The sequence below is a fragment of the Aptenodytes patagonicus genome, chromosome 5 (assembly GCF_965638725.1).
Source record: "Aptenodytes patagonicus chromosome 5, bAptPat1.pri.cur, whole genome shotgun sequence".
Lineage (NCBI taxonomy): Eukaryota > Metazoa > Chordata > Aves > Sphenisciformes > Spheniscidae > Aptenodytes > Aptenodytes patagonicus.
In genome coordinates this window covers 33,791,086-33,814,961 of record NC_134953.1, presented here as the reverse complement: position 1 = coordinate 33,814,961, position 23,876 = coordinate 33,791,086, and the positions used below count along the sequence as shown (strand labels likewise).

General features: G+C 41.4%; 1 protein-coding gene across 5 annotated transcripts in view; it reads right to left on the bottom strand.

The window, feature by feature from the left end:
* The window catches only part of ALDH18A1 (aldehyde dehydrogenase 18 family member A1), a 40,330-nt gene that overhangs the window by 5,208 nt on the left and 11,246 nt on the right, over positions 1–23,876 (bottom strand). For 4 of the 5 annotated variants that reach the window (XM_076339291.1, XM_076339294.1, XM_076339290.1 and 1 more), the window contains 13 exons: positions 20,661–20,884; positions 18,854–19,003; positions 18,659–18,763; positions 17,298–17,456; positions 16,635–16,725; positions 14,925–15,049; positions 10,506–10,650; positions 7,304–7,377; positions 6,537–6,636; positions 5,186–5,406; positions 1,481–1,618; positions 1,176–1,371; positions 902–1,023 (listed from right to left, as the gene is read on the bottom strand). In XM_076339291.1, coding sequence (XP_076195406.1) covers positions 902–1,023; positions 1,176–1,371; positions 1,481–1,618; positions 5,186–5,406; positions 6,537–6,636; positions 7,304–7,377; positions 10,506–10,650; positions 14,925–15,049; positions 16,635–16,725; positions 17,298–17,456; positions 18,659–18,763; positions 18,854–19,003; positions 20,661–20,884 — 1,850 coding nt within the window. The remainder of the gene's footprint in view (positions 1–901; positions 1,024–1,175; positions 1,372–1,480; positions 1,619–5,185; positions 5,407–6,536; positions 6,637–7,303; positions 7,378–10,505; positions 10,651–14,924; positions 15,050–16,634; positions 16,726–17,297; positions 17,457–18,658; positions 18,764–18,853; positions 19,004–20,660; positions 20,885–23,876) is intronic. The other variant, XM_076339293.1, reaches the window with a different exon arrangement.

The following is a 23,876-nucleotide window of genomic DNA, read 5'->3' as shown; positions in this document are numbered from 1 at the left end:
AATGCACTAGTCCTCACATTCCTCCCATCCAAAATCCAGAGATCTACCCTTCACTCTACCCTTCCCAAGAAACAACCAAACAAGACATGGGGGGGGGGGGCGGGGGGGGGGGAAATCCATGAAGTGAGGACTTGTTCTGACTACCTATCAGCTTCTTTTACTATGACCCTTTCAACATCACCAAAACATATGGACTCTCTATTTACCTGCATTAATCACTGCCTGTACACTCTATTTGCCAAGTACATACTGCTGTGTGAAAATCCTTGATTTATGTGCAATTCACACTACTTCATGGATATTTCTCTCCCAATGCATCTCTGCTACCTTTACTGACAAAACATTACCCATGTCAAGATGACTAATTAGTATATTGGCCTTTCGCTGTTCTTTTGACATACTAGGAGGGAAAATGGGTGGGGATAAAGGCCATGCAAGATGAAAGGTTTAAAAAAACGTGGATGAAGCAGATTCAGAAAAGAGAAAAACAGGGAATTCACTTGGGTAAGAAGCTAAATGAATAGATTCAAGAAGAGGCTTTGCGTCTGGGAGGTTAACAGCAATTAAGTCAGAATTAAGAAGGGTAGAGAAAGGGTTGTGTATATGCTCTTCTAAGGCAGAAGATGATTTTTGCTATACAAAAGGAAGTATTTCTATCCCCATAATGGCACGTAGCTGTCCTGAAGAAGCTGCTTTCAGATCATTTCTACAGGAAAAACTTGGGGTTGTGTGGAGAAGCAGAGAAAGTTCTCTGAGTTCATTTACGTGTACGAAGAGACATATGGATAACTTAAGTGTTATGCCATCATAAAACTAAACAGGGCTACACCAGCCAGACCAAATGCTTCTGAAGTATTAGGAAAAAAACCCACAAAACAAAACACAAGTATGAGTGACTAACCTGTTCTACTCTCAACATGTCTATGATCTGATCAAACAACGGGGTTCTCAGCAAGTCTCGATGAATTAAGAGAGTTTCCAGAGCATTACAGGCAGCAGGATATTCACACTTTGAGTCTCTGACTGAGGTTTAAGAGTAGATAATTGGTTACATAACATTTATGAAAAAGATTTTGAACAGCATATGAATTACCAATTACCATAACCATACCGCATACTCCACATACGAAGTTCAGTTACACCCATGAGATTCAAGTCACCCTCTCCCAGCTTACTTATTCGTGTGACCTTCTCAACGCTGGCATCTGTATCCACATACACATGACAGATCCCTTCGCTGTGTCCCATCACTGGGATTCCCTTAGCAGCTTTCTGGATATTCCTGACTAGCTGTGATGAACCACGTGGAATGATTAGATCTATTAGCTTATCCAAACGGCAGAGATCTTCTACTTCCTCTCTGGTGTTCACCTGTGGTAGTTGCAATACAATCAGTCTAAGGTTTGAACTCTCAAGTTCTGCCCATACTTTTTATACATACCATAGCAAAGAAATTGTTGATTTAATTCTAGTCACTTACTAGTTGTACCGCATCTTTGACTCCGTGAATGGAGAGTGCTTCTTGTGTCAGATGATGAAGGATTTGATTGCTATGTGCTGCCTCTTTCCCTCCTTTAAGTAGTAAGCCATTTCCACTGGCTATGGCCAAAGCAGACACCTGTCAGAAAGGAATTTATTTAAAAAAAAAAAAAAAGAGAGAAAAGTAATCTGTCTCTTCTGTCGGAATAACATCCACAAAATAGATTAAGAACAGGATTTTTAATCCTGTTGATTTACTCAATATTAATCTACAGTTTTCATTTTATGGCAGCAAAAAATAATTACAAGTAACAGCACATTTAATTCCAGAAATGAAGCGTGTTAGTGTTTCAGAACAAACTTGAGTTTTCAGGGTCCTATTGCCAGGGGGAGACTGCAGTGGGCAAGTCAGAGGAAACCCTGGACATAGGCTCTGGTATGAACTGTGTAGCTGTGTGGGCAATCACCCCAAGGAGAATAATTCTAGGTGCAGGAACTCTTGTTCCTAACCATTCTGGCAGAAAGTGGCTAATGAGCTCTTCCTATGAGCAGGAAGAACATTTTCATTGTGCTGTCTAAAACAGAAGTCATAAATAGACAACACTTGCCTAAGTGTGGGAAAAAAACCTTCCAGACAATAGGCCCAGCATCACTTGTATCACTTTGCTTTCATGTTTATAACCAGAAGGAGCCGACTGAAACAGAAAGGCAACAATATAAGGTGCCAGATTTCACCCTTTTGAATCCAGCAACACAACTAGACCATATTTAAAACAAAATGCTCCAAAGAAGCCACCGCTTTTTGGAAGTTAGATAAAAAATTACTTCTGCTGTTGAAAACATATACTTAATTTTTTCAATCTCCAGACACTAGTTCTTATTGGTGTTTTCCCCACTAAACCGAAAACCTCTTTTAACAGAGGGGTGGGTGGTAGGTTTTTTTGTTTGTTTCAGTTTTTTCTTCTTTTCTACCTAGGACTATGTCAGACATGATAAAGCTCTCTTCCCAGACTTATTTTACTTTTGTATCCCTTTTTGTCTTCCTCACCCCAATCCCATTCACAATGGCCTCACAATTTGTCCACCTATTTGAAAAAAAAAAGCATACACTCCATTAGAAAACAAAATCAGCTCCTCTCCAGAACCTTTTGGAACAAACAAATTAAGCATTTGAAGTTATTTTACTGTATTATTATCATCTGGGAAAGATCATATGTATCATTATCATCAGCTGTACGTATCATCACCAAACCTGCACTCATTAGTATATCAATTGTATGCTGTTGAGATGTGGATGCCAGAATTAGCCAGACTCACACCTAACAAGCAGTTAGCTTAGTGGCACATTTTAGATGCTGATTCATACAGAAAAATGTTAAGCCCATCAGATACATTTCCTCAGATCACCTCCTTTCCCCTTCTAATATCAAATGGATAACAATGTTTGATGTTTTACCTCATCCTGCTGTCAGCAATTTGAAGAGTATTGAAAAATAAGAAATACTTCAGAATAATGCACTAAAGTATAATAGTCTAGGAAGCCTACCTTACATAGATATTGTGTGTCTAACTTACAAAACTATACACTAAAAAGCTGTCTGACTGTATTTTGAAAGCATCTCATAAGCATCTGCCTCTCCAAAGGTCAGTATTACAAGGGAAAGCTAAACAAATAAGCTTATTTAAATAAAGAATTCCACTTTACAGGCATAAGATTAAAAGAAAGATTATGAACTGATTTGAAAAAATGAAAAGAAAAAAAATCAAGAATTAGGACACAAAAATAAAAAACTTTGTGATTAAAAGGAGAACAGAAAATAAGGGGTTTCAAAACAGTTCAGTCACTTCAAAGAATAGTAGAGCATGACTGTATTTCAGAGCAACAATTGGATTTGGTGGAATCTATAGGAAGCAGTCTGTGAAAGATGCTTGCAATTTGGCCTTGTAAATATTAGAAGCAAACATGCTATTTGTATTTGCTCATTAGAAGCTTATTAATTCTTAACTGGTAATCCGCAATTGTTTCACCTTTACTGCAACTCAAGACTGAACTCTGAGCACAGACCTAACTCTGCGTAAGCTATCTCCAGGGAGCAAATCGAGCGTGCTCTCTTCCAGGGCAAAGTCAAATTTCCCCTGTAATTGCTTACCCAAACAAGCATGAGATGCAGTAGTAAACTAAGTGGACGGAACTGCTCCTCTGCACTCAGAGACCATCCTACTATCAGCTACAGCATGGGACAGAAACCATGCAATTCAAACGCAGAGGTATCAAAGATGATCCTCTGAAGTTGCATCGGAGAACTTGATATGGACAGGAGGCTGGCAGGAAGAAAAGCAACTACCAAGACAAGGTATTCCAAGTCTGTAAAACAAAGCTGGGAAAAAAGCCAGCAAGAGCCAGTCTGGTGTAAGTTTTAAGATAAGATAAAGGGGAGGAGAAAGAGGGAGACATCAGCTACGCAAGGCAAGAGACCAGGGTTGAAGTCCAGGAAGACAGACTAGAATTCAACAAGGAAACATACCAGTTATCTATGAAGAACAGAGCTAGCAGCAAGGAGCTAATAATGGTAGACAAGGGAGACTAGTGCCTTTTTGTTTCATGGGAACTTTGCCTAGAGCATACTCCCTTTCAGTAAGAAATGGGGACAAAATTCAGGCATGAAGTACCAAGCTGTCCACTGGTGGAGTCTCACTTCCTTTTAAAGTGCCTGTACCTATCACTTTCTCCTCAAACACCTGCTCATATGTTAGGGAGCTCCTCAATCAATCTTCCTAGACACCTAATGTTAATTGTGGGAAATAGTGTTGAGAATGAAGTTTTTTGTTTTCTTTTTAAAATCTACTACAGTTGCTCAGTAAATTAGTCAGGAGTTAGAAAATAATATCAAGGTTGCCTCTGCAATGTTAGTTCAGTCCCCATATTTTTATGCATCATAACAGCATTTACACACAGCAATACTCCCACACAGCGCTGCAGATTAAGGTATTTGCCTTTAAGATGCCTGCCTTACTCCTGGCACAAGATAAATGACATTCACTTATAGTACACTGTTCAAGATTTTCACTAGCCTTTTCAGCAACTTCAGTACTTAAGAACTTAGAACACCATTCTTCCTCACACCCATCTCACTACATCTGAGTAAAAGCTATCATTCCACCTCACTGCGCACAAACAGTATCAGTACAGGACAGACCACTCAATGCCTGGAACTTCTGTGCTTTCTATGCTCAGCCATTTTTAATTTTTTTTTTTTTATCATGTATTCCTAACAGTTAATTACTAGCATCTGTATTAAATAGTTCTGTTTAATCCCAGTCTGCAGTTCAGCTGTATGCAGCATGGACAGATAAAGGAGCTGCCCAAGCTGTGAGTTAGGCACTGAACATATATTTATAAGACACATGCAGAAACTGCACCATCTGAATGTGAGATAACTCCTTCTATATGTCAGGTTAAAAAAAAAAAAAAAAAAAATCACAAAAAAATCCCCAGGCCTGAATAACTCTGAACACTGCAGAAGCAAGTCCTGAGAATATGTCTGCAAGAAAAATAGGGATACCAACAAAGTCAATTTTAGAAGAATCCAAGCAAGAGTCCTTTGCGACAAGACTTCTTGCAGCCTCCCGATTGCTCACCAACAGAAATACCCTTTCTTTTGTCATCAAAGAATTCCCAACAGTGTAATCTGCCCTCCTTACATACCTGTGGAAGACAGTCAGGACGGGACTCAAAGATCACAAGCAGGACGCCAATAGGCACTGTCACCTGCTCCAAATCCAGGTCTTTTGCTATTCGTGTTCGCCGAATTACACGGCCGACGCTGTCCTGTGAGGATGCTGCAATCTGACGCAGACCAATAGCCAAGCTGTTCAGCTTTGATGTAGACAGACTTAGACGTTTCAACAAAGGAAGTGCCAATCTCCCTAAAAGAAGGAAAAAATTGTGCTGGAGATAGATTCGTCTGCGTAGGCTCAAGCAAAAGCATCTTAAACAAGTGGTGAACCTAATGAAAATTCGGGTATTTCCCACGCCCTAGCAAGAAACCAAGATGAAAAATGCACAGCATTAAGTCCGGTAGCCACAATAAAACCATTCAAATATGACAATGATTTCACCCACCACCACATTTTCACTTAATGTGGTTTAAGTGATTTGTACATGAAGCAACATCAACATCCACAAAGATAAGGTTTGCCCTGTTTCAAGTACTGTAATATGTCTGAATTTCTTACAAATTTCTACCCTTGCAGTATTTCTGGAAGGTTTGGGCAGTAATTTCATCTTTCTGTTTTACAGCTAGAAATCCCAAAGCACAGAGGCATGCATAGCATTTCTGTTCAGATTGGGCAAGAACTGCCTGAATTTTCTAGTCTGAACACATTCAGACAGTAAGTTAACCCAGCAATATCCCCTCAAGTACGCTGGTCAGTAAAAAACAGTTCCCTGGTGTCTTCCACGAAGTATTACAATTCATGATGTGTCAATTTTCATACATTTGCTATCCCTGTGTGTACACATCCCAATCCCAACTTCTCAATGAATGCATCAATTTAACAGAAGAATGGGTTTAATGCAAGTCACCTAAAGAGAACCTTTCTGATTGAGGAAGGGACACGGTTTTTTGGAGAGCATCAATTTAAGTATAGAGATGACAGCCTTCCCCTCAGGAGCCAAATATTATCTTAACCAGCCCAGAAAAATATGCACTTTATGCATGACAATAACAGAGATGATGTTTGTTATATTCCATTTCTAAAGTGAGCCTCCTTTGGCAAAATGGAGTGCTAATTTTTATTTATTTAATTTTTTTACAATACACTGCTTGGTGTTTTGCAAGGCCTCAGCGTCTTCTCTGATGAAGGCATCTGTTTTATGTAATTAAGGAAGCTGCAGCTGTTTACACTGACAAGCTCTCAAGGTCCTGGGTTCACTAATCTGTGACAGCCATAATACCCAATCCCAGGTGACAGAAGATTCTAGTTCTGCTCATTTCCTTCAAGGCCCAGAGAGGTTCAAGACAATAGGATTACCATGGAAGGACTTGAAATATTACCTTTATTTTCAGCCTCTTCTAAGTCCTTTTTGTTTGCCAAGAGAATTTCTTCTCTCTGGTCAGTTAGTAAGTCAGCAAGACGATAAATGATCTCCGCTCTCTGAAAAAGAAAACAGTTTCTGAACTGACTTCTTACACAAAGTCCATGCTATTTGACATCTGATCCCCTTCAGTCCATTTATGTTGACCACATCCTCTCACTGTCTTGACTCCCCAAATACTTGAGGCCAGCTGATTTTTCCAGCCTGCATCACATTGAAAAAGGAGGCTGAACACTGCTTCAACCTCTACGTTGCTTTTTATTATCTTGCTTTCAATGCCCAGTCTTCTTCACCAAACCCACAATGTTCTTCCTTTAAGACCACCTTGTCTTCTTCACAACGGATGCCACATTTTACCTATTCAGCTGCAGAGCAGTAACTGATTGTCTACAGCTCCTCTTTTGCATACGCTACACACAGGAGTGAATGGAGCAAATTACTCCAGTCAGTTCTTCAGCAGCTCTGATCACAATTTATTTGTGTGATATTCGACACTATTAAAATTTTTTATAATCCTCACATGAAAGCATATATTGCTTCATAGCCCCGCTGTACATTATCTTTCTGCTTTTCTCATCTCTTTAAGCATGCTACAATCCAAATGATTGATCTGGCACACAAAGAATAGATTCTTGTCCCAAGGGGCCCATTTGTGTTATAAATCCGTGTTGTAAAAGTTGCCACACATTCACAAGCTTAACAAGCGAGGACATGTTGTTCCATCACCTGCTCAGGCTGTAGAGCCGCCAGGGTCCTGCCACCAGTTCGAGCCATTTCACCCTGCTGCTCTACTGTAGGACCTGCAAAAAACCCAAAAATATGCCATGCAAAGTAACAGCACGTGTAGAAGTGAACACTAGACCCTCCATCTCCCGATTCTTTGCTCAAAGCAGGAAAACAGGTACAGAGTCTTAGACATATTCAAGAAATCCGTTGTATGCTAAAACATACAACATACAGGAAAATCTGTACATGACAAAAATACTGCTATGGTCCCCAAAAGTGAAGAGTCATCACAGAGATTGTGAGGTCACCATGTCAGAGGCAAGTGTGCACCGTGTATCAAAAAGAGTTGACAAAGGGCAAAAAGAACACCAGGATAATTAAGTCTCAGGGCATGGTAGGCTACTGAAAGAAAGGAGGCAAACTTTGAAAAGTTTAAGTATCCAACTGAGGAAAACAAAGGATTACAAAATAGCATGTACAAACAATAATGGAAACCAAAACCTAATCTGAGTAACAGCTCACAGAAAAATTGCTTTTTCTCTGTCTCTCCCTATGTGCATTTTAGAAGGGTTCCTATAGAAAAGTGTGGGGCTTTTTTCTTTTTTTCTGGCAGGACCTCAAAGAATCTGTCTCAAACTGAAATGATATGGAACAGGTTACTTCTCTTTCTATTTCAAAACAAGTCACCAGGTTCAGGTAGCACTTCCCCAAAGAGTTCGCAAGTAGCTTATGGATAAACTAAGTTGTGATTTTTAACTCTCCTGAAATTGCCTGTAAAACAGATGACTTGAAGGTGATAAATATGACCCAACTTCTATTTAAGAAGGGTCCCATGGAAATTGCCAGAGCAGGAATTCCAATGTTATGGAAAATATCAAGAGGTATAGTGGGAAGTGTAAGAAAAGAACTTGCGGACACATGGTTAATTAGACTTATTTAAGAAGTGTTAAAACAGCTTTTTGAAGTTGTCATACTTTACAAAGTATGATATGTTTTGGTGTTCTTTGAGAAGAGTGACATGTATGTAAGCAGATACAGTCGATTTTAAAAAGTTCCTTGAATTTCGAAAGTGTGTTCTTTGGAAGACAGAAGACAAATTGCCACAATAGCAGAAGAGTGCCAGTAAAATTCCACAGGGACTTCTGCTGTTTGCCGTATTTGTAAGTGACTCAGAATGGGGTCACAAGATGAAAAGCTTTACTGCTGATACAAATTTATTATAGTGAGACTAACCGAAAAGTGTCACTATCACACTTTTTCCTAGAAAGCAGCTTTACAGAGGAGGACCCAGGGGTCCTGGTGGACACCAAGTTGAACACAAGCCAGCAGCATGCCCTTGCCGCAAAGGTGGCTAACGGTGTCCTGGGCTGCCTTAGGAGGAGTGTTGACAGCAGGTGGAGGGAGGTGATCCTTCCCCTCTACTCAGCACTGGTGAGGCCACACCTGGAGTACTGTACCCAGTTCTGGGCTCTCCAGTACGAGAGAGACATGGACACTGTGGAGAGGGTCCAACAAAGGGCCACAAAGATGATGAAGGGACTGAAGCACCTCTTGTATGAGGAAAGGCTGAGTGAGCTGGGACTGTTTAGCCTGGAGAAGAAGGCTTGGGGGGATGTCATCAGTATGTACAAATACCCAAAGGGAGGGTGTAAAGAGGATGGAGACAGGCTCTTTTCAGTGGTGCCCAGTGACAGGACAAGAGGCAATGGACACAAACTGAAACACAGGAGGTGTCTCCCATTAGGAAGTACTTTTGCACCATGAGGATGACCAAGCACTGGCACAGGTTGCCCAGGGAGGTTGTGGAGTCTCCATTCTTGGAGATATTCAAAAGCTGTCTGGACACAGTCCTGAGCAACCTGCTTGAGCAGGGGATAGGACCAGATGACCCTCCCATCTGTCATACTGTCCCTTCCAACCTCAGCCATTTGGCAATTCTGCGATTTCCTCTGCAGCCAAGTCACTAGGCCACAAAACAGCAAGTGTTAATTCAAACCAGATAAACATGAAGCAATGTAGAGGGGAAAAGGAAAATCACTCCTTAGTATTGTAACAAATAATACTATGAAAACATCATTTCAGTGAACATCAACATCAAAAAGCAAATTAAATGTTTGAAATTATTAGAAAAGGCCTAGAGAACATAATAGAAAACATCATCAATCTTATCAAAACTCAGTTAGTCCTGCCATCTCATAAATTAAAGCTTCAATTGCATCTTGAATGCTATGTGAAATTTTGATTTTTGCCCATCTCAAAAAGGCCACAAAAGAATGAAAACAGTTTTGAACAAGAGAAATGGCAATGACCAAGTTTTTGGAACAACTTTGGTACAAAATGTCTCAGACCAAACCTCTTTCATGTGGAAGAGATGATGAGGGAAAAGATGATGTCTCACATCTTCGAAGTTAAACAGGGGTTGATCGCCCATACAGGCAGTAGGGGCATCAAATGAAGCTATCAGGAAGAAAATTCAAAACCTTCTCCACCACCCCAACTCCAAAATAAAGCAAGCAGTTCTTCACATAGTTCTAGCTCCAGAGTTTACACACAGTATCTAGTTAAGGCTCTTGACTATCGTGACACAGAGCCCTGCAGATGCTAAGTCTTTACATGGGTTCAAAGAATGATTCAACAATTCATACAAGAAATGCATTGAGGATTATTATACACAAAGAAATTCGTTTGGCTTAAAGCGCAAGTCAAAAGTATCACTCCATACTTGTCCTATTCTGCTAAGGTCACGGATCTTTGGCTTGACTTTCTCCAGCGGCTGTTACACCGTCCCAGCAATGCAGTGGCAGGAAGACATTCCTACCCACCATACCAGAAGACTGAGTTGTAAAAGGAGTTTATGATAAGAAATAAAACTAAACGCTATCTTAGTTCAGCAGTACATTCTATGTCTACATTTTCACACTGAAATCTTCAATACTAGATGATAACCCCTGAGACTAAAAATGGTAAAAATTCTACTCATTGCATTCTTCAAACGCAAGTCTGATGCAGCAGTTTATCAGTTGGAGGGAACCAGAGCAGAGGATTCAACATTTTCTATTCCTACTTTCAAAAATACCTTTCAAAATCCATTTTTCAAGCACAGTGTGGTTTCCCAGTTATTGTACAGGTCTAGCCAAATTTTAACTCTAACCTTTCGCGAAATCTCTACAACTCTCAATGTACACATTACCTCTGTACTCACCTGCAGGTTTTACCTCTGAAAAAAAAGTTCCAACTTTTTTCCCTTCCACAATATCTGTGATGACATGACCTGAGATCTTTGGGTGGGTTCCATTTGCAATCACTACAGAGGTGCCACCTTGGAGGGCCCACAGAGCTGCTTTCACCTACAGTGAAGGATAGAGCCAGTTCCAGGAAATTCACTTGTTATTTGAATCATCACTCTCAACAAGACTTATTGCTCCACTTTGATCTCCAGATTGATCACTTATGCTTTCAAAAAGCATTCAACACACTTCAGGAATTTCCATATTGAATTGAATGAGAACATGTATTTGCGCTTTACCTTCCCTTCCTTAACTAGCTGCCACTTTATGACAGTACTTCAACTTTTCCTAACAGCCTGCTTTTTTCAAGACTTCTGCAAGGGCATTTTGGTCATATGTTCTTTTTCACCATTACTTTATGTTGCAAGTTCTTGTTACTGTTTGAAGAAATCCAATTTTCTTTTTTGAAAAGATTCTGTTGCCTATTTCCCTGACATTGATTAGCCATCAATAATTAATCCACTTTAAGTGACCAGGTGATATTACTTCTACTGCAGTGCACTGTTCTTGCTCAGGTCCTAGCCATTACCATATAACATTAAAATATTATTCAATACCTTTAGCTGTCTGAATTACTCCCTTAAAGTTTGATCAGCCTAAGCACTCCTTGTGGGTCCGCTTAAGAATTAGAGGTATTCTCATTGTTTATAAACCTTTGGTGAAGCTATGAAGTTTGCTGAAGAGTTACTCAGGTTTCCACACAAAGTTTTTACCTACTTTGTTCACATTTCCTGTTCATGTTCTCATGGGATTTTTTATTGTTTTGCTTCTACTTTTTGCTTGGGAGTACACCTATTGTCTTAATAGTTGTTTCTTTCAGTAGGCTCTATTTGAAGACTTTGCACTTCTTCAGTTTTGAATTGTATGATTTTATTTGGCATTCTTCCCCCTTTTTGTTGTTATTTTGGAGGAGGATTCTATAAGTAGAGCATTTAAGAGTCATCTTCAAAAGTCAGGTCCTCAGCGTACTAAGCAATGTATAGAAGCAACACGCGTAAGATCTAAGGCAAGAAGGAAGTCTGAAACAAGAACAATCTGATGTCCACAGACAGATGGGAACTGAAATCAATGATACTACCAGATCACCTGTGTGCTGAAGACTGTCATGGAGAGTGGGTGGGGAGGCAGGCATCATGATCAACAAGAACTCTATGAAATTTAGGGGCAGTATCTTTGTAGGCATTGCCCTAACATGAAGGGCAACATGAGTTCCCTTTCTGAACTTCAGTGTTGGCATACTCAAGTTTGCCTAGTCCTTCTACAGAATGTTAAACTTACAGCAGGATTACCTTATTAGTAAGGGTCCTTTGAAATCCCCATGTACTGATTAGTCCTAAGATTAGCCTCTTTCCACACACCTGAGCCACTGTTTAAGGCATCACAACATGATTTCTCTAAAATTTCCCCCCCTCCAACATTTCACTGGTCCATACCAAAATACAAAAACACAAACCCAAATCTCAGATGTTACCTGCTGAAGAGGTACTGCCTATGGTCTCCTTTGTTTCTTTTCCCGATCAAGGTATGGGCAGCATTATCCCACCACTATATTTAATTACGTGTCATTTATTTTACTGCAAAAGCTTCTCTGCTTCCTCACTTCTACACTTTCCTAATATGGTTCTACAATTAGGTATTACAGTCCATACTCACTGGGAGACACAACCTGTCAGATATGCCTATCACATCAAACTTTTGACTACCACAAGACCATCAACTGCTCCATTTTTGCTCAAGTTTCATGCTGATAATCAAGATTTGTACTTTGATCTACCATCTGTTTATTCTATTATTGATGTGACAGTTTTCCAGAAAATCATGCAATTCTCAACTGTAACAAATTTTTGTTACAGCAGCAGCATTGAGATTTGCTTCTATGTGACTCAGACTTAAAGATACCAAATATCTCTAACAGATTGTTATTTTTACAATACAAGTACTCTCTGACCTTAGCAGCTTTCCCCTCAATACCTGGAATCATTTAAACTATTCCAGAAGCCAGATCAAGGGAAAGTTGTTTCTAAATAAGCTCTATACATCCCATAGTTACAAATACAACACTCAAATGCCTCCTCCTTTTGCCACCTTCCAGTCCACGCTCTGATACTGAAGTATGCCTTACCTGATTCTTCAGAAAAGGAAATAAAACATAAAATAACTGGTGAAGAATTTCACTTTGGTCTTTCCCTGCTTAGCCAAAATCTACTTCAGTTTTCAGAGACAACCTTCCAAAAGCGTCCTTAGGAAACCTGCACCAATTAATACTACCGTAGTGCATATCCCAGCACCATGAGAGACATATGCTGAAGTCTCACACCACACCCATGTTTATGCCCTCACAGCAATGAATACTGAGGGCATCCAGCTGTACACAGCAATAGAAACCATCAGCCCTCCTACCTCTACTAATCTTGTACTCAAGAACTAAAGTGCCTTGGTGTGCACCAATAAATCCTTCAGAAGGAAACAGCACAGGTACAAGCTCAGAAAGGAGACAGAGATATCATATCAGATTCAAGTGACAGGGATTCCCAAAGTCTTTGGATTATCACATAAGAAAGAAGTGAGGAACGACTCTTATTTTAATTTAAAACACCAACTTAATACAGTTCCAAATGTCACATTTTACAAACTACTGGAATGTAATTCATTAGTTGCTCTTTTGAATCCACATAGACTTAAGAGAGAAGCTAAAGGAACCCATACACCGTTCCAGGGTACTCACAGAATAGCTGAGACTGGAAAGGATCTCTAGAGATCATATAATCCAACCACCCGCTCAAGGCATGGTCAACTAGAGCAAGTTACTCAAGACACCATCCAGTCAGGTTTTGAACATCTCCAAACATTGAGATTCCACAAGCTCTCTCTGCAACCTGCTCCAATGCTTCAGCAACCTCACCGTAAAATTCTTACATTTCAATTTAATTTCTTGTATTTCAGTCTGTGCCCATTGCCTCTTGTCTGTTCCCTGGATCATAGAATCATAGAATCATTGAGGTTGGAAAAGACCTCTAAGATCATCGAGTCCAACCGTCAACCCAACACCACCATGCCCACTAAACCATGTCCCTAAGTGCCTCATCTACTCGTCTTTTAAATACCTCCAGGGATGGGGACTCAACCACTTCCCTGGGCAGCCTGTTCCAATGTTTCACCACTCTTTCAGTAAAGAAATTTTTCCTCACATCCAATCTAAACCTCCCCTGGTGCAACTTGAGGCCATTTCCTCTCGTCCTATCGCTTGTTACTTGGGAGAAGAGACCGACACCCACCTCGCTACAACCTCCTTTCAGGTAGTTGTAGAGAGCGATGAGGTCTCCCCTCAGCCTCCTTTTCTCCAGGCTAAACAGTCCCAGTTCCCTCAGCCGCTCCTCATAAGACTTGTTCTCCAGACCCCTCACCAGCCTCGTTGCCCTTCTCTGGACACGCTCCAGCACCTCAACGTCCTTCTTGTAGTGAGGGGCCCCAAACTGAACACAGTATTCGAGGTGCGGCCTCACCAGGGCCGAGTACAGGGGCACGATCACTTCCCTACTCCTGCTGGCCACACTATTTCTGATACAGGCCAGGATGCCATTGGCCTTCTTGGCTGCCTGGGCTCACTGCCGGCTCATGTTCAGCCGGCTGTCGACCAACACCCCCAGGTCCTTCTCTGCTGGGCAGCTTTCCAGCCACTCTTCCCCAAGCCTGTAGCGCTGCATGGGGTTGTTGTGGAAACCACTGAGAAGAGTCTGTCTCCGTCTTCTCTACACCCTCCCTTCAGGTATTTATACACAAACTTTCTCTTCTCCGGGGTAAACATCCCTAGCTCTCAGCCTCTCCTAGCGTGACAGATGCTCCAACTCTTTAATCATATTCATGGCTCTCCATTGGATTCACTGTAGTATGCCATGTCCTTCCTGTACTGTGGTGTCCAGAACCAGACACAACTCTACAGATGTTGTCTCACTAGTGCTGAGTAGAGGGAAATAATAATTTCCCTCAACCTGCTGGCTATGTTCTTTCTAATGCAACCCAGGATGCTGTTGGCCTGCTTTGCCCAAAGGGCATATTGCTAGCTCACGTTCCACTTGGTGTCTACCAGGACCCCTATGGCCTTTTCAGCGAACCTGCTTTCCAGCCGGTCAACTCCGCAGCCCATACCGGTGAATGGAGTTGTTCCTCTCTAGGGATAGGACTCGGCATTTCCCGTTATTGAACTCCATAAAGTTCCTCTCTGCCCATTTCTGCAACCTGTCAAGATCCATCTGACTGGCAGCACAATCACCTCATCTATCTCCTTTTCCCACATCTCCCTTTCCTTCCCAATAACAAATGTTCCATATTTCTACCTTGGCTTCCATGCCTCCCATTCCCACCCGGGATTTGGTTCCAAATGTTACAGACTGCTGGTCTCCTGGGTAGAATATGTCAATGAGCTTTGCATCATCAGATCCTGGAGGGCTGTCAAAGAGTCCTGAAATAAAAAATAAAAATTTGTTAGTGTTATATACCTTCATCTCCAAAGCTCACTCACAAAAAAAGAAAAAAAAAATTCCATGAGGCTGAAAAGCTGTATTCCACTTTACAGGATTGAAAAGTTTCACTGAACCCTGCTTTTTGTGCGACTGAAAGCACGAAATGCTTAACAGGCAGACTCAAGAAGTATAGCTTTACCAAAAGCATAACAAATAAGAAACCAAAAACCCACATGCTGAATAGCAGCATGCAAGCTGGGAGGTAGTGACATTTGGTTGAGGTTACAGAGACAGTTTACAGCTTTTATACGTTCAAAATCAGGGCTTACATATACAAGCCCACAACTGAACAGGCAAAGGATAGTCCTCCTCACCAAAATCTCAGAGGATATTCTTGAATGCTGGGTTGTACAGTGATAAACTAGGCAATTCAGAAATATGTAAAAAGGGTAACAATCGAATTCTGCCAAAAAGAAACTCAACACTACAGAGACATACTCTTACTAATTTTTTTTTAAATCTAATAATTTTATGTAACTATGTTTGGAGTTGAATGATGCTTTGGTTTACCTAACACATTAAACCTAAACTCTACCACCACACTTTCCAGAAATTCTATGTGAACAAATACTGGCATTACAAATTAGAGAGCACAAGTGCAGACTATCTGTGTCCTTCCTTGATAGCTTGGGAAGGAGAGGACACACATCTTTCTATAAACAAGATGTCGCATTGAATGAATAAGCTTGGAGGATGGGGGTCTTGGGTGTTATTTTTTTTTTACACGTTCTCAGACAGTCATTTCAACTGGAATCAACCATGAAATCCAGCTGAATCTGCTAAAAGAAACTGTGTTTATGGAAATGCATCTCCTTCCTCCTCAGGGCCTACAATATGTGCCAAAGCCCAGGATCCACTGAAAGAAACCCATCTGGAAAAGATGAAAAGACTATGTGACTTGGGTGATAATGGACTGCACTGATCTGAAACTGTAGCCACTACCCTCCTCTCTCCAGAAAAGGAACTTCAACATCCCTAGGTGACAGACATGTCACAGCAGCACAGCTCAGAAGACTAGAGCAGTGTAAGCCAAATGTCTGGGAGACAGAAAAAGCTAGCAAGTTCCAGGTATCTGGAAGGCAGTGACCAGGCCTTGTAATGTACCTGTACTTCACTGAAAGACAGAACCTGCTGCCAGAAGAAACAAACTATTGTAGAATAGTATTTGGCCTATACTCCTGATTCTAAACAGATAGCCTTTATCCTGCATATTACTCATGACTATGTCATACAATTCTGAGAAGCTAGCAGAAGTACCATAGTACATATGGTATTCTGGGTTCTGGAACAAGTATCAAGTTCACGTGCATTCTCACCCACCCAGATTCAACAGTATGGCAGACAGTCTTTGGCTTATGCAACAGCATCAGCATTGGGTATATGCCTTAAGGAGTTATGTGGTACATTGTAATTGTCCCTGTAAAAGATATGAACTGAAGAGATCCGTAAAACTTGGAATACAGGTTGGTTTGACTATCTGATGTACTTCAATAAAACAAGAAAGTAAAGAAATTACTCACAAACCTTCTACATCTGAGAGAACAATCAGGAGATCAGTTTTCATTTCCACAGCCAGTCGTGCTGCCAGACTGTCGTTATCCTTCACACTAATCACCTGCAATGCACATGCATATCAGCAGCACTGAATAGCGGGAGGAACTAGGAAATACTTGGCTGCAACATACAAAAGCAAGCTACCTCAGCACGTACCAAGTCCTTCTGAGCTACTTTGTTCACCCCCACTGGAAGCTTAGAAGGCGATCTTTGATACGCTTTTGGAATGCAGTAAAGTGGTATCAAAATGACAAGCAGTGTGATCAGTACCTGCATTCTCCACCTTGGTGCCCAGTGACAGGACAAGAGATACTAACTGACCCTGCTTTAAGCAGGGGTGCTGGACTAGATGACCTGCAGAAGTCCCTTCCAACTTCAACTATTCAGTGAAAACCAAACTGGGTATGCTTGCTTTTGGCAGAGCAGACATCATCTGCCCTGCTTCTACTCCACAGCACCGTATCATGCCAGAAACAGACAGTCTTCCAGCACCCTCCTGTCCACGTTACTGATTTTGTATGTTTGTTTCCCTGCTCCAGGCTTCAGAGGTCTCTGATTATGGCACTAGTGAAGTACACATTACTGCTGTACCATCTACAAGCAGGATCCACCCCCTTGCAATACTTTACCCACATTTACCCCCTGCAGATCACTGTTCGGCTCTGGAGGTGGAACAACAGCATCATTAGTGTTTATTATAGGGACAATATTCATTCTTAAGAGCTCATGCAATGTCCCATTTAAGTTCCGACGCTTCTGTTCATCATGGAAATCCAGGTTGGTGACTAAAATCTAAAAGGAGGAAAAAAATTAATATATACTTAGCCTACCACTTTTCCTGAGAAGAAAACATAAAGCAGAACATAGATGCTGATAATAACTACTAAGACCCTAAACAACTCAATAGATTACTCAAGACACTGCCTTTCCTGTTTTCCCTCCCAGTGTAATGTTTCTACCGTTGCAAGCAGAAGGCATGCTTTGTCTCAAGACTTCTCTTCAGCTCTAGAAGAATCTTGGTCTTAAAGCCTCCTGCATGCAGACACCACCCCTTTCTTTTTGGTATTTTAAGACAAAAAACCTCAATGTCTGCTCTGAAGAGACCTTTTTTTCATTTTTACTCTGCCATCGAACATTTGAGAACTAAGCAAACAACTCTACCACACAAATGTTACAATAGCACTTGGAATCAATGTGTACACTGACTTTTTTGGTATGGGCAATTAATTCTTTTAAATCGAAGGAATTATAGTTGTCTGCAGACTTGAACAAGATTATAATCCAGCACAACCTATAATGATTGTTAGCTATACTGTAAACATTTTAGTGATATCAGCTATACTATATTACAGGAAGAAGTTCCTCCAAGCAAGACTTCATACTAAGCTCCTAAATTCATTAAAAGTGTCTAAACAAATGAGGCCTTACAGTTGATGCAATTCTGTATTCTCAAGAGTATTTAAGATAAGCAAAGTGTCTTTCAAAGTAGTTCAATTAATACAGTTGCAGCATTCAGTACAGGCAGAAGACCCAGGCTAGGGATACCATCACCCACAAGTTAGAAAAGTTTGAGGAGCGGATGGACAGCAAGTTCTGAAGTATGGATATGCACTTCTGTCAGCTTTACAGAATGTGTGGCAGTTCAGCCACCTGTGATTTTTAAACCCTCACTTTAGATCACCAACTTCACCTTTCGTGAAGAGACCTTAACAGACCCCTCCCCCCCGTACATAAGAGCAGGACACACACGAACTCCAAAAAGAAAAAGCCTATTTGCTTCACCTTGACAATAGATAACTCCATTTCAGAAATACTTAGCAAGGCACTCCTGTATAAGCTACCATTTACGCTACAATAAGCCCCAAAAGTAGGATGGCAATGGAAATGCAAGACTACAGTAAAGATAGCAGCATATAAAACATGGCAAAAATCCAAGAACAATTCCATCACTGACTGAAGTAGCAAGTCAGTCTAGGAAAGAAGGAATCCCTTACTTGAGCTGCACAGATGCTGTACTGCGTAAACATGGCCTCATACAGAGCCATGAGTCCACTCTGGCCAGCTGCTGCACAGGCTCGGGCCTCCAATACTGGAATAGCCTACAAAGATAAAGAACAGCTGTCAGGCAGTGACTTGAGCAGGTACTACCCAACATTCAAGGAAAAGTGGGAGCGCCCCCAGCCACTCACCATATCTTTTAGCTGACTCTGGCCTGAATGAAGTGCTTGCCTCACACTCTGAGAAAGCAAGATCTCATGACGCAAGCGTTGCTTTCCAAAAGCTACAGCACCACTGGTGACAATCATCATCTCTCGGCCCTGATTTTGCAGCATTGACACCTGTAGGTACAGAACATAAAAAATAGGGGCTGGAGTATGATCACAGCTAGCATGACAGTTCTGGCTATTATAGACAACCTTATGCTCACCAGTTCTTGCAGACACAAGTGTTTTGCTTTATCCATGGACGTGCAAAGCAAGGCAACCACCCTCTAAGATACTCCTGCACACCTTCCTAGCCACTTAGGAGCTATGCAAAGGACTGCATGCAATCTATAGCTTCTGCTAAACTTTCTTTTCATAATACCAGTTTTTATGACAGTCATGCTTGAATTTTCACAATACATATTACATGGTAATACTTCTATACCCCTCGCCTCTCCACCTCCATTGCTACAGATAAGGAAAGATAAGATATGAAAAAGCTGTAAAGTAGCAGCTGTACCTTCCGCTAACCTTCTTATTCACCATCCATTCTCAAAGCTGCCATTATACTGTAACTTTGTATTCTAGAAGTGAAGAAGCTAACTCCAATAGTACAGCTTTTAATTACTTCTTTCTTACATGCATCTGGCCAGATTCCTTTCAAAGCTCTAAAGCTAAACGTCTTGCATGAATTTAATTTATTATGTTCACTTTAATTCCCAGAGGAAACATGTCCAATCGCCCCCAAAGTCATAACTTCATTTTGGAGAACCAATCCATGAGTTGATCCCATCAGTTTTTCCTACAAGTAATGAGGTTTCAAGCTTTCTCCTGGAGAAAATCTGCAAATGCTCAGATAATCAAGAAGGGTCTACTCTTTCTGCAGACTTCACAAACTTCAGTGCCACCTTCCCACTAGATCCAACTAATGCCCCCGTCATGTCTTTACCTATTGCCTAAAAATGTCACTGTGCAAATCTGTCCCTCTATACTGGGTCTGGCCGAGATGGCGTTAACTTTCTTCATAGGGGGCCATATGGTGCTGTGTTTTGGATTTCAGGTCTAAAATAGTGTTGATAACATTCCGATGTTTTGCCTATTGCTAAACAGTGCTTGCACAGCATCAAAGCCTTCTTTTTCCCATGCTGAGCAGTACCTGCACAGCATCAAGGCTTTCTTTTTCCCCACTGTGTCCCATCACAGCAGGTGGGCTAGGGGCTGGGCAAGAAGTTCGGAGAGGACACACTTGGGACAGCTGACATGAACTGGCCAAAGGGACATTCCATACCATATTACATCATGCTCAGTAATAAAACTGGGGTAGCAGAATACGAAAGGGCAGCGGGTTGTCTTCAAGGTGGCTGTCACTCGGGGACTAGCTGGGCATTGGTCTGCTTGTGTGAGGTAGTGAGTGAGCATAACTTGTTTCTTGTCCCATTTCCTTCACTTATTAAACTGTCTTTATTTCAACCCATGAGTTTTCTTACTTTTGCTCTTCCTATTTTCTTCCCAATCCGACTGGTGGTGGGGAAGAGGTGTGGGGAGCAAACAAGCATCTGTGTGGGTGCTTAGCTGCTGGTCAGGGTCAACCCACCACACCTTCGAACACCGATTTACTGAGTTACATGGTTTATGCTACCACAGCACAGGGGGATGAAAAGAGGAAAGAGCAACACATTGCTTTAAAGGGCCATCACTCTTTTATGAGTTTTTCCTACAATCTTCTGTGCCATCCAACAATCACCAAGTATCTGAAGTTAAAACAAACATTCCACTTCAGTCACAGATTTACCTGCTCTACAATAGATGCCAGCCTCCCAAGGGCCAAGCCACACTCATCCCCTCGAGTCACAACAGCACTACCCAGCTTCACTACAATCCGCTTTGCATGCTTCAGCTCACTGCGGTGTGCAAATGATTTTCCATGTGCACGGCTGAGTGGCATGGTGATAAATGGGATGTTGCTCCAACAACGGATGGATTCATTCCTTAATCTTTGGTTATGGCGAGGCAGATCTGTGGAGAAAGAAAGGAAAAAAGAAAAAAAAAAAAAGCAGTTTTAAGTGTTTCATTCAGACTTTAAGCCCTTGAAATCATGTAACATTTCCTCCCTTGCCAAGGCTAAGGCTCACAATAAACACTTCTCAGTGACTGGGAATGAGAAGCTAACTTTCAAGTCACCAAAATAAAGTGAGAACCAATGATATCTGAGCTGCACTAACCATCCCTAAGGTATATAAGGCAGTATCCCATGTGTCACAGAGCTTTGACTCTGGGAATCTAGAATACCAAACTGAAGGACACTGTAAAAAAGCCCGTACATAGAATCCATAGAATAGCTCACATACAGCTCGCATCAGAAGTAAAAATTTAAAAAAAAGTCCTTTGCCTTGCTTCATTAGACACAGCTAGAGAACTTTCCTGTCTGTAGTAGTGCAGAAAGCTTGACTGTTAAGAAACACAAGAAACACAGCTTTTACAACATCTCTAAGTCAGGTATTTTTGTACGTTGCTCAATTAGGGGCAGCAGAAGGGGGATGACAGACATACGAACTGGAAGTCACCTTCCTATAGGATAAATAGGCGTTGGAGGGAGAAAGTGCAGTCACAGCATTACTCAGGTAAGATGCAAGATACATAAGGCTGGCATTTCGCCCAAGTCAATGAGCTAGGGAACATTTCTCAGCAAAATCTTTGTTTTCAAAATGCCTGCAAAGGACAGTAAGACCACTATCAGCACAGCAGATTAAAGAGAATAGTGACTATTAAGGTACAATCACAAGGAACAGTCTGGATTCTTTCTATTTGACAAAGAGGAGGACCCAAACACATAAAGTCCCAGAGTTAAGCTGAAGGAATGAAGGCAGATGGAAAGCACTTCCAACATACTTTATATGAAGTTTTGCACAGCCACGGTGAATTGTGTCTGAAGAAGGAGTTGTGCAGATAAGAACCTGCAACCCAAGTTTGTCAACTGGAAAATTAATATAATATGGATAAGCCGTATTACTTGAAAAAAATTGAAACCACATTTCCTTATCCTCCATCTAGTTCTTCTTGTATTACTATTCAGAAACTGCTTTAAAGCAGGTCAACTTTTAGACAGTCTCAAAAATACCAGTATAGCAAAAGAGAGAACACTTCTGACGTAATTACAGAAAAAATGGCTACCGACACTATACTCTGGGACCAAAAGTGCAACTTAGTCAAAAGATGGCACACGTTCATGGAAATATTATGGAGAAGATCATACTGGATGCTATGGAAAGGCATTTAAAGAACAATGCAATCATCAGGCACAGTCAACATGGGTTGACAAAGGAAAAGTCCTGTTTAACTAATTTGATATTCTTCTATGATAAGGTCACCTGCCCAGTGGATGAAGGGAAGGTGGTGGATGTAGGTTTTTTTATTTTAGTGAGGCTTTTGATACTGTTCCTCACAGCACCCTTCTGGACAAGTTGTCCAACAGTGAGATGAGCAGATTCACAGTGCGCTGGCTGAAGAACTGGCAGGACAGCAGGGCTCAAAGGGTTGTAGTGAATGGGACTACACCTGGCTAGCAACCAATCATCAGCAGTGTTCCTCAGGGCTCAATCCTAGCGCCAGTGCTGTTCAATATATTTATCAACAATCTGGATGCAGGAGTCAACTGCACCGCTAGCAATTTTGCTGATGATACTAAACTGGGAGGTGCTGTTGACTCTCTCCAGGGACAAGAAGCCTTGCAGAGGGATCCAGATAGATTGCAGTCATCAGTGGCATGAAATTTAACAAGTCCAAATGCCGGATTCTGCACCAGGGACAGAGTAACACTGGACACAAGTATAGATTGGGAGAGGAGTGGTTGGAAAGCAGCCCTGCAGAAAGGGATCTGGGGGTGCTGGTTTGCAGGAGGCTCAATAGGAGCCAGCAGTGTGCCCTGGCAGTCAAGATGGCAAACCGCGTCCTGGGGTGCATCAAACACAGCATAACCAGCTGGTCAAAAGAGGTGATTATCCCAATGTATTTATCATTGGTGTGGCCTCACCTGGAATACTGTGTGCAGTGCTGGGCCCCTCAATTTAGAAAGGATGTGAAGGTCCTTGAATGTGTCCAGAGGAGGGCAACAAAGCTGGTGACAGGGCTAGAAGGAATGTCCTCTGAGGAGTGGCTGAGGACTCTGGGTTTGTCTAGTTTGGAGAGAAGGAGGCTGAGGGGCGACCTCTCTACAGCTTCCTGGGGAGGGGACCTGGAGAGGGAGGTGCTGATCTCTTCTCCCTGGGATCCAGGGACAGGACGCATGGGAACAGTTCAAAACTGCATCAGGGGAGGTTCAGACTGGACATTAGGAAACATTTCTTTACCAAGAGGATGTTCAAACACTGGAACAGGCTCCCTGGAGAGGTGGTTGATGCCCCAAACCTGTCAGTGTTTAAGAGGCATTTGGACAATGCCCTTAATGACATGCTTTAGCTTTTGGTCAGCCCTGAATTGGTCAGGCAGTTGGACTAGATGATTGTTGTAGGTCCCTTCCAATGATTCTAGTCAATCCTAACCAATATGTCATCTGAAGATGTAGAGGCTTCTTTACAAATCAGTAAACTGAATCCTATGCCATGGTCAGAGTTATCTGATTCTATTTAATCTGTTCAGTCTCTGATTTTGATGCTCTATAATACAAAATAGATTAATTTATAACCTAAAGTGACTATTCTGGGTGTTACTTCTGCTGGAGAAAGACAGGAATGAACATAGTGCCACAGAAAAGAGAAACTTGTCATTAAACAATGTTTTAAATAAATCTTTTGTTCATACATGTGTTCATACATGCAGAAGCAGCTTAAATGATTAAACATAACTGAAGGTTGCACTAACATGTCACACATAGAAAAGTAGAAAATGGAATTTGGAGATGAGTTTCATTTGCCCCTCATTTTCATGAGGGAATTCTTGTGAATGTAAATAAGGCCTACAATACATATGAAAGAATAGGTGAAGGAGTCCAATTTAACCGTTCTTTCCAGCA